Raw genomic sequence first — 13,965 nt, forward strand, 5'->3', positions numbered from 1 at the left:
CGCAGAATCAAACATCACTGTGATGATTGTATGTTCTAGTACCAATTGTTTGGCGACAATAAAGTATAAAGTATATACATATTTGGGAATTTTCAGTGTTTACTGCACAGATAATACAAATGAATTTGTAATACAATGGTTTAAGATGATGCTTTATTGTATTAATACAGTTATGCTGTTGAGTATTTTATTTTCTGTAGATTTTCATCAGTTGATTAAGTTAGGCTCGTTGTAATAGCCAATAGGAGTTGTCTTGTTAACACTTCATCTAATAATATGCCCTAGAACATTCTAGAGAGATCCCGGGGGGGGGGGTACCACTTTCTGGGGAAAGGCAAGAATTTTGGAAGGAGAAAGAGAAGGAGAAAGATGAAAGAATGGACACAGATAACAAACAAGAGTGAACGTTGTGAAATACTCAATTTGGAATGACAGATATTGCTGTCAGAAAATCTTCAGGCAGACAATGGTCTCAGAGAATGTACAGATAACTTTAAATTACCTAATTATCACACAACCTTAGAGAATGTTTGATGCCTTGTCCTTGGAGTGGATATTTATTTATGTTTTTGCATGAACTGTGTTTTCAGGCAGAATTGTTCGGTATCGTGAGTAAACGAAGTGAAGCAAACCGGATTGATAATGCAACAATGACATCCAACAATTATGTGCACAGTTAGGCTAATATACATGCAAGGGGTTCTTTTTCTTTATTTTGTTCATTATAGTTTAAAATGTTTTGTCAGTACAATTTTAATCTAAATTTATACTGGTGTGAGCTAAGTTATTGCTTCCTGACAAATGGTAAATTTGCATACAAGTGGTAGCCTCATTATCCCTTAAAGGGACATTCAAACTTTTATGTTTGTGGCTACCCGAATCATATTTACCTTTTCATCGTTATTCACATCTATCATCGAGTTATGTTGCTGTTAGCTTGTATTCATAGTACTAGCTACTGTAACTCATAATAAGCCTACGATGAGGACTATACACATAAATATGCTGTTTTGAGAATATATTCCAATACTATGGTACTTATCAAATCAAGTTTAATTATCATTTCAGACCATACTTGGATAGAGTCAAACAAGACCACAGTCCTCTGGGGCCCAGATACATAACATACATTCAAAATAGTGAGAGAGAAAAAAAATATACACATCGTTAGGCAAGAAAACACATGAAAAGTCCAAATTCCTGAGCAGCATGCAAAATACAGCTCACGGCAATCCAGCCTGAACTTCCACTTGTCGAACACTAGAGGCCACCTCCCAACTGAGCACAGACTCCATGCTGTACTGCCTCCAGCATCATCTCACCTGGATTGCAGCAGCAGGCAAGCCTGCTTGAGGCTTTGTCTTCACTACAAATGAGGCCACACTGCTGTCTCCTTGCCGGTCTCTCCACCAAATAAGAGAAACAAGCATGTGGCATCTCACATTATCAATGTCCAACAGGATCTTGCGATCGCAAGTGAAACATCCAAGACAGTCACTCACAGCTACGCTGTATTCTGCTTTCAACAATGTCTTTGAATGGCAAGCAGCAGGTCAGCATCTCCAAACACTCTCCCGGCCGTCTGTCCACCCGCTCCTCCTCCTCCCAGCTGAGAGCCCACTCCTCCTCCTCCTCCAACTCGTCCACAGTACCCGTTGTTCTTGGAGTACAGTATACTGTAGTCTTATGATCATAGAAAACACATTTTAAAAAGAAAAGTGCACCTTTGGTTGGCCCAAGAGGCTGCTGTGTTCGAACACACACCATCTTACTGGAAGACATCCCTTCTGGTTAAGGTATCAAATGGAAGATGTCCCCAAGCATAGAGACTCCTCAATGAGTATGCAGTTCTGATGACCACAAAAGCGGCTGGAGGGTTTATCATTTAGATTTATGCAGAGGACAAAATGTGGTAAATGTTGCTGTTTTGGTGGGGAACCCCAGTGTCCTCAAATTCCCTAAATGCCTCCGTATCAAACCACCCCTGCACACCCAATCCCTACTTTAATCTCAAACAAGGTTCATGGAAATTATTGTAATGGTGTTTGTCAAATCTCCAGGGAAGCAATAATTTGTTCACACTTCACTGATGGGGGAAATGAAACTATTCATAAAATGTGCAAATAACAATTGCTGTTAATTAAAGATGGTAGTGAAAATATCTTCGTTAAGAGAATAATGGAAGACAGGATTAATAATCAAATAGAAAAATACAGGTGTGTAATCTGTGACGCACGACCAGAATCAGAAGTATATATATATATATATATATATTTAAGTTAAATTAAGTAGTAAAAAAAGTACTGAAGTAGTGTTCATGTTGATTGTAGAATCTGGGCTAAAATCTTGAGAATTGGTTTCTTGGAAATAAAGTCAAAGAGCAAAAGCTGCCACAACAAAAAACAAATGAACATAAATAAGACCATTTAATTTTGTTCTTTGCAGTATGGAAGAAAGCTTAACCAGTATACTTGGCAGATAAAAATGCAGTTGAATATTTTGTATCAATCTGGACAGATACCACTTTGATTACATCCTCCCGAAGTATGCAATTTCCAGGAATCCAGCAACACCTCAGAGCTTTGGCTTTGTTTGATTGGTCCAGTAAAGGAATAAGGTTCAGAATAGTTAACCTTCCTGTGGAAGTAATGTCTTCAAATACAGTGAAGATAACACTTCCACAAAAGCAAATAAACAATCCAGTCCTTTGAAGAATAAAATCCACCCTACATAGCAACTCTAAGTCATACATAATACCAGACTACTGTTATACAGTTGTCCCTTAATCACCTTTTGAACTAGTCTTTTGGTTCAAGATTAATTAGGAATATGCAATAAATACTAATCTTCCATCTTCTTTTTCTTTCTTTTTCCAGTATTTTTATTAATTTTCATATACACAAATACAGAATTCATAAGGATACTTATTATAAATCAAGGTGGCACAAAATGCACTATATATAAATGACACTGACACAATCACGGTATCCCATATTCATGATCAATCAAATAAAATAAATTGAATTATGAAATACAATAATATGGTTAATTATATTATAAAAAAAATCTACACCCACTACCAAGACAAAGCTGGTTGGTTAAAAAGAGAAAAAAAAGAGTACTTTACCAGATAGTGATTTATAATAATAGCCTAGATCTATATTTTAATAACAATAACAATTCAAAGATTTTCAAAATAGCTCAGAAAGGGTCCCCATAGCCTTTGAAAATCTTGATTAGAATCAGAAATCGAACAACGAATCTTCTCTAAATTTAAACACGACATAACATCGCATAACCATTGAGCATGTGTGTGTGTGTGGGGGGGGGCAACCTCCTTCCATTTAAGCAAGATCACCCTCCCAGCCTTAAGAAAAATAAAAGCCAGTACCCGCAAATGAGAAGGCTCCAAAATTATAGCTCTTTCCTCAACAACATACCAAATAAGGCAGTCAAAGGATTGGGCTTAAAAGTAACTTTAAAAAGTACAGAAGTTTGGAATACATCCTTCCAATATTTTTCAAGGCTCGAACATGACCAAAACATATGAATTAATGAAGCCTCGCCATTATTACATCTGTCACATTAAGAAGATATATCTGCAAAAAAAACGAGAGGGCTTGTCTTTAGACATATGAGCCTATGTACCACTTTAAATTGTAGGAGGGAATGATGAGCCTACACAATCATGAAGAATTAACCATTTTGAAAATAGCCCTCCAGGTCTCATCAGATAATGAAGTCTGTAAATCCTTTTCCCAATCTTTTTAAATTTTGTCTAAAGGAGACATTCTCAGTCCCAACAGACCATAAATATAAGATATTGAGCCATTATCAAAAGGTTTCAAATTCAAAATTACATCTATTATGTTCCTATCTGGGCTGGTAGGAAATATATGTAGTTCAGATCTTAAAAAATCTCTAATCTGTAGGTATCGAAAAAAGTGGGTATTTGATAGGTTATATTTCACTGAGAGCTGCTCAAAAGAAGAAAGAATCCCTCCAACAAACAGATCCTGAAATTGTTTAATGCCTAATCTATCCCATGTTCTAAAAAACAGATCGGTCATAGATGGTTTAAAAAAGATTAGAAAAAATAGGACTAGGAAGGGAAAATCTCAATAAACTGAAATGTTTTCTAAACTGTAGCAGATCCTCAAAGCGTGTTTAACCACCAAACTGTCAGTTAATTTATTTAAAGATAGAGGAAGAGAACATCCAAGAAGAGAAATAATAGAAAATTTCATAACAGAATTGGCTTCAAAAAAGACCCATACTGGACAATCCTCATGATTAATATAACCAGAACGCAAGATTTTGTATGTTAATTGCCCAATAATATAACCTAAAATTGGGTACAGCAAGACCTCCATTCTTTTTAATTTTTTGAAAGTGGGCTTTATTTAATCAGGGTTTTCTGTTCTTCCATATACAGGAACAAAGAATCGAATCTAAAGAATCAAAAAAGAGACTTAGGAATAAAAACAAGTGCAGCTTGAAGAAGGTATATAAATTTAGGTAAAATATTCATTTTAATAGAATTAATTCGACCAATCAATGATAAAGAGAGAGGCGACCAATTGGAAAGTGTCTTTTTCACATAACTCATTAAGGTTAGAAAATTTTCTTTGAATAGTTCCTTATAATTCTTAGCGATTGTTACACCCAAATATGTAAATTGTTTTCTTACAATTTTAAAAGGAAGGTTAATCAGTTGGTATCAAATTATTTAAAGGAAACAATTCACTCTTATGTAAATTCAATTTATATCCTGAAAACTGACTAAAATTAGTCAGTAAAAGAAACATAGAGGGTAAAGAAGTTGTAACATTAGATATAAAAAGCAATAGGTCATCAGCATAAAGCGAGACTTTATGAATAGTACCTTTCCTTAAGATACCAGTGATATCTTTAGACCCTCGAAAGGCAATTGCTAAAGGTTCCAATACCAAATCAAAAAGCAAAGGGCTTAACTGACATCCTTGTCTGGTTCCACGTTGGAGATTAATTGGTTTAGAATTGTGAAAGTTAGGAAGGACCTGAGCGGAGGGAGATAACTAATGCAATTTAATCCAAAGAATAAAATTGGGCCCAAAATTAAATTTTTTGAAGGTTTCAAATAGGTAATTCCATTCAACTCGGTCAAAAGCCTTCTCCGCATCCACAGAAATCATACGTTCCGATATTTCCTTGTATGGAGAATGCATAACATTTAACAATCGCCGTACATTAAAATGGGAATATCGATTTTTAATAAATCCTGTCTGATCATCAGATATTATAGGAGGTACAATATTCTCGAGTCTACGGGCCAAAACTTTAGATAGAATCTTAGCAGCAACATTGAGTAAAGAGATTGGTCTATATGAAGAGCATTCAGTGGGATTCTTATTCTTTTTAAGAATATGCCAAATAGAAGCTTCATAAAGACTGTGGCAACCTATCCACCTTGAAGGAATTAGTAAGGGTAGAACATAAATAAGGTATAAGCAATGAAGAAAAAGCCTTATAAAATTCTCCAGAGAATCTGTCAGGTCCTGGAGATTTCCCAGAATGAAATGAAGGTATAGACTCAGCGATTTCCTACAGAGAAATAGGTTGATCCAACTGCTTTTGATTATCAACCAAAAGTCCAGGAATATTTAATTGGTCTAAAAATTGTTCATTGCAGTATTATCTTTAACAAAATCAGAACTATACAGTTTAGAATAAAATTCTCTAAAAGTGTCATTTATTTCAAAATGGTCAGTTGTCAAATCACCGTTGGTTTTGCGAATTTCTTTAATTTGTCATTTAGCTATAAAAGGTCTTCAATTGATTAGCCAATAGTTTACCAGTTTTTTTTCTCCATGTATATAGTATTGGCTTCTATCTTTTAAAAGTTGGCTTTCAATTGGATACGTTATAAAGAGATCATAGTTAGTTTTAATTTCAATACACCTTTTGTGTAGTTCAGGGTCTAGTGCCAAAGCATATTTCTGGTCTAATTGTTTTAATTGATTAACTAAGTCAGTTCTCTCTTTATCAGCTTTTTTAATATATGCAGTATAGGAGACAACTTGTCATCTAATATAAGCCTTAAAAGCCTCCCAAATGATAAGACTAGAAGTCTCTTCCAATGCATTTTCTTCAAAAAAAAAAGGGTAATTTGATTCTCCAGAAATTTTAGAAAGTCCTTATCAGATAACAAAGTTAAATTGAAACGCCAGGATCTGTTCATGTGAGTGAAACCAGGAAGATTTAAAAATAGAAATACAGGAGAATGGTCGGATACAGTTATTTCTTTATATTCAATGGATCGAACTAATGGAATCATTTGACTATCAATAAAAAAATAATCAATTCTGGTATAGGAATGATGGACATGAGAAAAGAATGAATACGCCCTTTCTGCTGGGTCGAAAAAATGCCATACATCAACAATATCAGAAAGGATTGAATAAATAAAGCTGATTTATTAGGTGTGGCTGATTTAAGAGAAGAACGATCTAATACTGGGTCTAGACAACAATTAAAATCTCCTCCCATCACTAAAGAATAAACAAATCTGGCAGGAACGAAAAGAAATGCTCAAAAAATCCTGGGTCATCCACATTGGGGGCAAATACAATTAATTTATTATCTAGTTTCCTTGACACTATAACAAATCGCCCATTAGGGTCACAGACAACTTTATGTTGAACAAAAGAAATTGGATCGAGACCCCTCGAGATTTTTCTCTAAGTGATGAAAGAAATTGTAAACCTCTCCACCGATTAAAAAGGTGTGCGTTGTCACAACTGTGTACATGCGTTTCTTGTAGAAAAATAATGGGGGCCCTTAATTTTTTAATATAAGCAAAAATCTTATTCCGTTTCACAGGATGATTTAACTCTTTCACATTAAAACTAAGTAAATTAATATTTCAATCCATTTGAATACTAATTAACAGAAGAGTTAAAAGATCTGATCATAAATTATTATAACCAAAGAACGAACTATAAAATAAGGTACTCAAACAGAAAATTTGGATGGTAGCCCAACCCAGCTTCCAGAGAAGAAAAAAGAGACCCTCCCACCTCCCCCTCCCAAAGCCAAAAAGCCGACCAAAGGACAGTCGGCATGCTAAACCCTAAAGATAACCCTCCCAAAGAAATCTTGCTGGCAAATCTCCAAGCGTTCAAGGTTATTATGTTCCTACCAAGACAAAACAGACAAAAAAAAAACTTAAATCAGAAATCCAAAACATAAGAGGATTCATTTTAACAGTTTCAAAATATATACATATAGAAAAACCTCAAAAAAAAGTAATAAAAAATATCAAAGAAAATATCAAAAATATCAAAATATATAAACAGTCAAAACGTTAAGTTTATTAAAACCTTATTCTATCCAACATTGAAAAGATAATTGCTCTTGTAAGAGATATAACACAATTAATCTTCTGCTTTCGTAAACTTCTGTGTGTGTTCAACCGATCCCAGCCATTTCTGCACACCATTTTTCTGAATGATTCTAAGACGTGCGGGTAAGCAAAGGGCGGGCTTAAACTCTTTGTTATAAAGCAGTGACATGACCTCTTTATACTTGGCACGTACAGCCATAACCTCCAGTGTATAACCTTCCACGAATCTGATTATCTTCCCCTTGTAATCGATCATTCCTATCCGACAGGTATGACGGACCAAAAGCTCCTTAGTATGAAATTCATGAAAACATAAAATAACCCACCTAGGACACTCTCCCAACTTTGTTTTGAGGGCTAGTGACCGGTGGGAGCGGCCCAACTTAGGCACAGACAACAATAAATCAGGGAATAGCTGCTTCAGAAAAATGCGCGGGGTGGACACCTTCAATTGATTCTTCAAGACCCAAAGTACGTAGATTGTTCCTCCTGCTTCTGCTTTCCAGGTTGGCAATCTTCTTTGTTAATTTTTCATTAGATAATAGTAATTTTTTGCAGAGCTTACTCAGGTCTTCTAAGCCCGCTTCCAGTATTGACAAAGTTTCTTTATTCTCTTTAATTTGCTTTTCATGTTCGATTAGAGTTTGTTGAATAGTGTCCAACTTGACATTAGGATGTTGAAATTTCTCAGAAAGTTCTGTTCTTTGTTTTTTAAGGAAATCTCCAATTGATTCCAAAGTGGTTGGAGAATCATCTTCTTTTTCTTTTGCAGAGGCTTTAGTCTTTCTCATAGACATAATACAGCAATATTGGGATTTATAATAAGGTTTCAAAAAACTGGTAGAAAACAAAAAGATAGATAAGGTAGGAGCAAGTTCAAAAAGATGTTACCCCATTGGCTGCCGGCAGGGCTTTCCATCTTTGAATTAAACAAAAAATATCGTCATGTACCTCAAAGCACGATACCCCACAAAAAAATGTGATCTTATCAGCTAACTACATACATAGTCTAGAGTCTTAAGACAACAACTAGAGTTTAAACCAATTAGTTGTCACATGAATTTATTTCTCTAATCTGAATGTTCGAAAATGGGAGCAAGTTGTCTTGAAAACCTATATAAATTTCAGTGTAATTGACGAAGTTTTCATTTGCACTCAACAGTCAAAATTAAGAAAAGTTGATGGTTTTTGGAAACTGTTGACATTTGCCCTTTGAAGAGAGAAACTGATGTCCAATCTCCAAATTCTATAAAGGACATATTACCACCAGATAACCTTAGCCAGATTCTCACACAGATACATCTGGCAAAAATCACACTAATGTCATCATGTATCTTGGTCAGTTTGTCAAGGACACAGTGTTAACGTTACAATCTCATATGGCCTGATAACATCTATTTTCAACCAAGTACGCATACAAGTTAATTATTCACATCGCAAGTTGCTTACATAATTGTGCCATCCTAAATTAATCATTAAAACGAGCGGGACAAATATTTGAGAGCAAGATCCATAAATCAAGTTACATTTGATGACGACCCATATAAACACAGAAGTCCTGAACTTTGATAGATTCATGATGTAGACATGAAGTATTTCATAATTATAGAACTATAATCAATAAACACACTGATACTAAACTTCATGAAGTTGTGAACTTATACACTTAGTGACCACTTTATTAGGTACAGCTGCTTGAAAATGTAAATATCTAATCAGTCATTCAAGTGGCAGCAACTCAATGCACCAAGGCATGCAGATATGGTCAAGAGGTTAAGTTGTTGTTCATACCAGACACCAGAATGGTGAACAAACGTTATTTGTTACTTTGACCATGGAATGATTGTGGTGCCAGATGGAGTGGTTTAAGTATCTCAGAAACTGCAGATCTCATGAGATTTTCTTGGACAACAGTCTCTAGAGTTTACAGCTTATACTGCGAGAAACAAAAAAAAAATCCAGTGAGCAGCAATTCTGTGGGTGAAAATGTCTTGTTAATAGGAAAGGTCAGATGCTAATGACCAGACTGATTCAAGCTGACAAGAAGGCAACAGTAACTCAAATAATCGTACAGTGGTGTGCAAAAGAGCACCTCTGAATGCACATGTCGAACCATGAAGTGGATGGACTACAACAGCAGATGACCATGAACATGCACTCAGTGGCCACTTGGTTAGGTACAGGAAGTACCTAATAAAGTGGCCACTTACTGTATAATAAGAGTTGTGTAACATGGAAACAGGCCATTTCACACAACTCAATAATTTCCTGAAGATATTAAGTAGTAAAATAGCCTAATGCTAGAAATGCCAAGCTAGGTAACATCAGTGAAGAGGGAAAAACTGAGTTATTAGTACTGGCCTGTCCTGATACAAACTGGAAAAGCCAGTAATCTGAAACTGTTCAATGTTGATCATTAGATTATGTTTCTCAAGCTTGCATTGGATTTTGTTGCAATAGTGCAAAGGGCCAAAGGCATAGAGATTAGAGTAGGACAGGAATGACGAATTAAAGTCACAAACAAATTGTATAAAATTGCCTTATTACAACACTAAGAGAATATTTTTAAAAAGTTGTGAATTTGACTTGTAATTATTTAAAGAATGATGATTCTACCAGCTCTTGAGGAGTCAAAATGTGATTTGCCATTAGCACCTGTCAAATTTGAATTATGCCAATTCAATATTAAGCCAATTATGAATGGCTATTTTGAAATAATTCTCAGGTATGTGATTAAGGATAAAATATGGGCACAAAATTAAATCATTGACAAAAGACTGCCTTTAAATGATGAGATTGGTCAAAAAAAACTTAATTTCAGCAACAGCAAATACTTGAAAACATTGTGCCATTTAACCTTTTCAAGTACAAAGCAAATTCTGAAATGTACAGTATTGTGCAAAAAGTCTTAGTCTTAAGCCTAGGGTTCCTAAGACTTTGCACTGTAGTGTGTTTGTCAATGTAGTGTGGAGATAATAATTTGTAAAATCTGGTGGGAGCAAACGACATTGGGAATGGCAAGGGTGAAGTGCTGCGGGAGGTATGTGGGATAAGTGGCAGAGGAGTGCCAGGCGTGGGACAGGTGGCAAAGGAGTGCTGGGTGTGGGATGGGTCGGGTGCACACACACCCAAGCCTGAGGCACCAGGCAAGGTATCTTGATTCCAATCAATTGGTTTATTGATTAATACAGAATGTCTCGCTGGCACTTCCCACTCCATCCCCATTTTCCCAACCATGATTGCCCTCTCTCTGCCCCATTCCCAATCTCAGTTCACAATAAAGATCCATATCAGAGTCAGTTTTATCATTACTCACGTCATGAAATTAGTTTATTTTTTGCGACAGCACTGTAGTACAACACATAAAATTACTGCAGTACTGTGCAAAAGTCTTAGGTATCCTAGCTATATTTCTGTGCATAAGATATTTGCAAGAACTGTAATTACTAAACACATGTAATTTAAGAACATTCAAATCATTACATATTTTTGACCACAAATTCAGCTTTGTCCAGCTTTATTACTTTCAGCACAAAAATAGGATGATTGAACATGCATAGAGAAACCCTGAATTTAAAAATAGAAGTCTAAATTTTGTTAACCATATTCATAATAGTTTGTGAAGGACTCCAAAATACGTAAATATATTCCTTATATTAATTGGTCCATAAATTTATATGTACCTACAGTATAATTATATGTACCTATATTCTGGGTGATAACAATGGCAAAACGAGTGCTTCCATTAAATCAATTGTAACATTCAATTCTGCATGTATATCTTAATGCAGCAATGTCCAAGTTACTCTTAGTGATCCATTGCACATTCACTACATGTACTGTTACAGGCTCCTATGACAAAAATCAAACTAAACAACACAAAAATAATAAGAATCTAAAGTACTTATAAATGGCTCTACTGTAAAATGTTTGGAAAAATCATCCAATTACACAAACATCCAATTACTTTTTCTTAAATGGGGTTATGCACAAATTAGTGCTTTAACAATCTATTCCTCCAAATCTAATTTTTTGAAATGCAACTTTCTTACACCACTGCAAATCAAAATTTAAACAGTTTTCAAATCTAAACATTTGACATTCTGTATAATGTTTAAAAGGTTAAATGTAAATTTATTCCGTAATGGATTTATTGAGTATGCATGCAAAAAAATGAATCTCAGGGTCCTATATGGTGATGTATATATACTTCGATTATAAATCTACTTTGAACTTTGAGTTCTTTTATGTGAATGGCTACTATGTGATATTAAAGCTACTTGGAAAGAGGTACTTTCTTTGATCCTATGTCCATCACCACAAGTTGGAGAACAGGGTTGTCAATGGGGTTATCCTAACCTTGTATTGCTAGGTTGGATAAAAATACATTTTGGGCACAACACGCAAGTTACAGAAAAAGCAATCCTTCACAGCTGATGTAATAAAGATCATGCAATCAATGCATTGATTAGTAGTTTTGCACAAAATCTGTGTTTGTAAATATGCTCTCCTGAGAAATAAGCATGCTGCACAACCTGTTCCACTTTAAGAAATAACTGTTTAACCTTGCAAAAAGAATTGTAACATTCTTCTGCATTCACAGGTATTGTGAATAAAGTGAGAGTCTGGACTTGAAGTTCCTAAACTGAATAGTCTAACAACATCTCATCTGCTTGGGTGGTTTACAATCCAATGGCATGAATATTGAATTTTCAAATTTCAGGTAATGTAGGAGAGTCTTTACGTCAGGCACTTCTAGTCCAGGGATAACATGTACAGTGAAGATGCAACTAAAGTCACATATTTGAGTGGTTGACTTTGGTATCAGTTCAGTTAAAAACTCTAAATTGTGAAAATAATATCACCCTTCCTCTAATTATGGCATTTCTTCAAAATAACCAATTAGGAAGATACAGCCAGGGGGCTATTAGCATTATTACTTTGTTGCCAGTTACAACGACTCGAGATAAGTCCAGTGCTCCCCGAAACAAGTTGCACAAGTATAAACCTGAAACCTACCCAAACTAAGCAGCTAAAACATGGAAAAAAACGAATTACAAAACAATTAAAAAGTGCCTCGGCCTGAAATATCGACTATTTATTAATTTCTATAGATGCTGCCTGATATAGAAACATAAAAACATAGAAAATAGGTGCAGTAGGCCATTCGGCCCTTCGAGCCTGCACCGCCATTCAGTACGATCATGGCTGATCATCCAACTCAGAACCCTGTACCTGCCTTCTCTCCATACTCCCTGATCCCTTTAGCCACAAGGGCCTTATCTAACTCCCTCCTAAATATAGCCAATGAACTGGTCTCAACTGTTTCCTGTGGCAGAGAATTCCACAGATTCACCACTCTCTCTGTGTGAAGAAGTTTTTCCTCATCTCGGTCCTAAAAGGCTTCCCCTTTATCCTCAAACTGTGACCCCTCGTTCTGGACTTCCCCAACATCGGGAACAATCTTCCTGCATCTAGCCTGTCCAATCCCTTTAGGATTTTATACATTTCAATCAGATCCCCCCTCAATCTTCTAAATTCCAGAGAGTATAAGCCTAGCAGATCCAGTCTTTGCTGCACTCCTCTAGCATTTTGTATGTTTCTACAAGCAAGCTAACTAGACACTGATTCACTTTAACTATTTATGTAATAAACAAATTATGTAATACATTTTGGAAAAAGAATCTCAACTGTCCAAAGATACATGACCCTGTAAAGGGATTTCGAAACATTTTAATCCTTCACTGCCAGCACAATCTGACAATTCTTCAAAATTGGGTACTTCAATTACACTTAAATACAAATATAATCTACAAACTTCAAATGAGATAGTATCTTTAAATTTGCTGAAGTGATCTGAAATGTTTCAATGGTGAATGCTAGCAATGAACTTTACAAATGTAATTTCTTCTAATATTTTCTAACTGACTACATTAAGACATAAATAGCACATTTCATATCCAGAATCTGCTTGGAAATGATAAATTAAAAAAATGGAAACTCTCAAAAAGTTTGGCAGTAAATGTGAGGAAGGGCTATCTTAACATTCCAATTGCATGAACTTTAATAGAAAGACAGATTATATTCTTTGCAATTTTACCTAAAAACTCTGTGATCTTTGCATTCAATGAAACCATTTTTACACATTAACAACTCAAGACGACCAATATAGGTAGTTTCCCGTACCTGAGTTGTCTTTTGAGTCTTCAAATTCTACCTGGAAAAAGTAGCCGTTGTTCCTGAGTAGAAGACAACTACTGGAGTCATAGGAAATCTCCAAAGGTTTCAGTTGCGGATCGTACACACTTCTATCAGAGCTTAAGTTAATAGGAGACTGTCGGGTTCCATTTGAGGCAGATGTGCAATTCTGCCGTTCTTGTTCTGGAAAGAAATATGAAACATTAAAGATGACGACAACGGCAGAGATCAAAGAACGTTGGTAAACGTATCAAACAAAAGTGCTGAAGATACTCACCGATTTTACGATAAAACAAATGCGATGAACTTAAACAGGTTTAAATCCAGACTTTGGGTCAGTTCAAATTATTAAAAAGACCATGTTAGAATTAGAAACTAACTGA

General features: G+C 35.3%; 1 protein-coding gene across 2 annotated transcripts in view; it reads right to left on the bottom strand.

Moving 5' to 3' along the window:
• The window catches only part of ca5a (carbonic anhydrase Va), a 79,843-nt gene that overhangs the window by 49,122 nt on the left and 16,756 nt on the right, over positions 1-13,965 (bottom strand). For both annotated transcript variants that reach the window (XM_072279736.1, XM_072279735.1), the window contains exon 3: positions 13,571-13,765. In XM_072279736.1, the coding sequence (XP_072135837.1) occupies positions 13,571-13,765 (195 nt within the window). The remainder of the gene's footprint in view (positions 1-13,570; positions 13,766-13,965) is intronic.

This window comes from Mobula birostris, chromosome 15, assembly GCF_030028105.1.
Source record: "Mobula birostris isolate sMobBir1 chromosome 15, sMobBir1.hap1, whole genome shotgun sequence".
NCBI classification, from domain to species: domain Eukaryota; kingdom Metazoa; phylum Chordata; class Chondrichthyes; order Myliobatiformes; family Myliobatidae; genus Mobula; species Mobula birostris.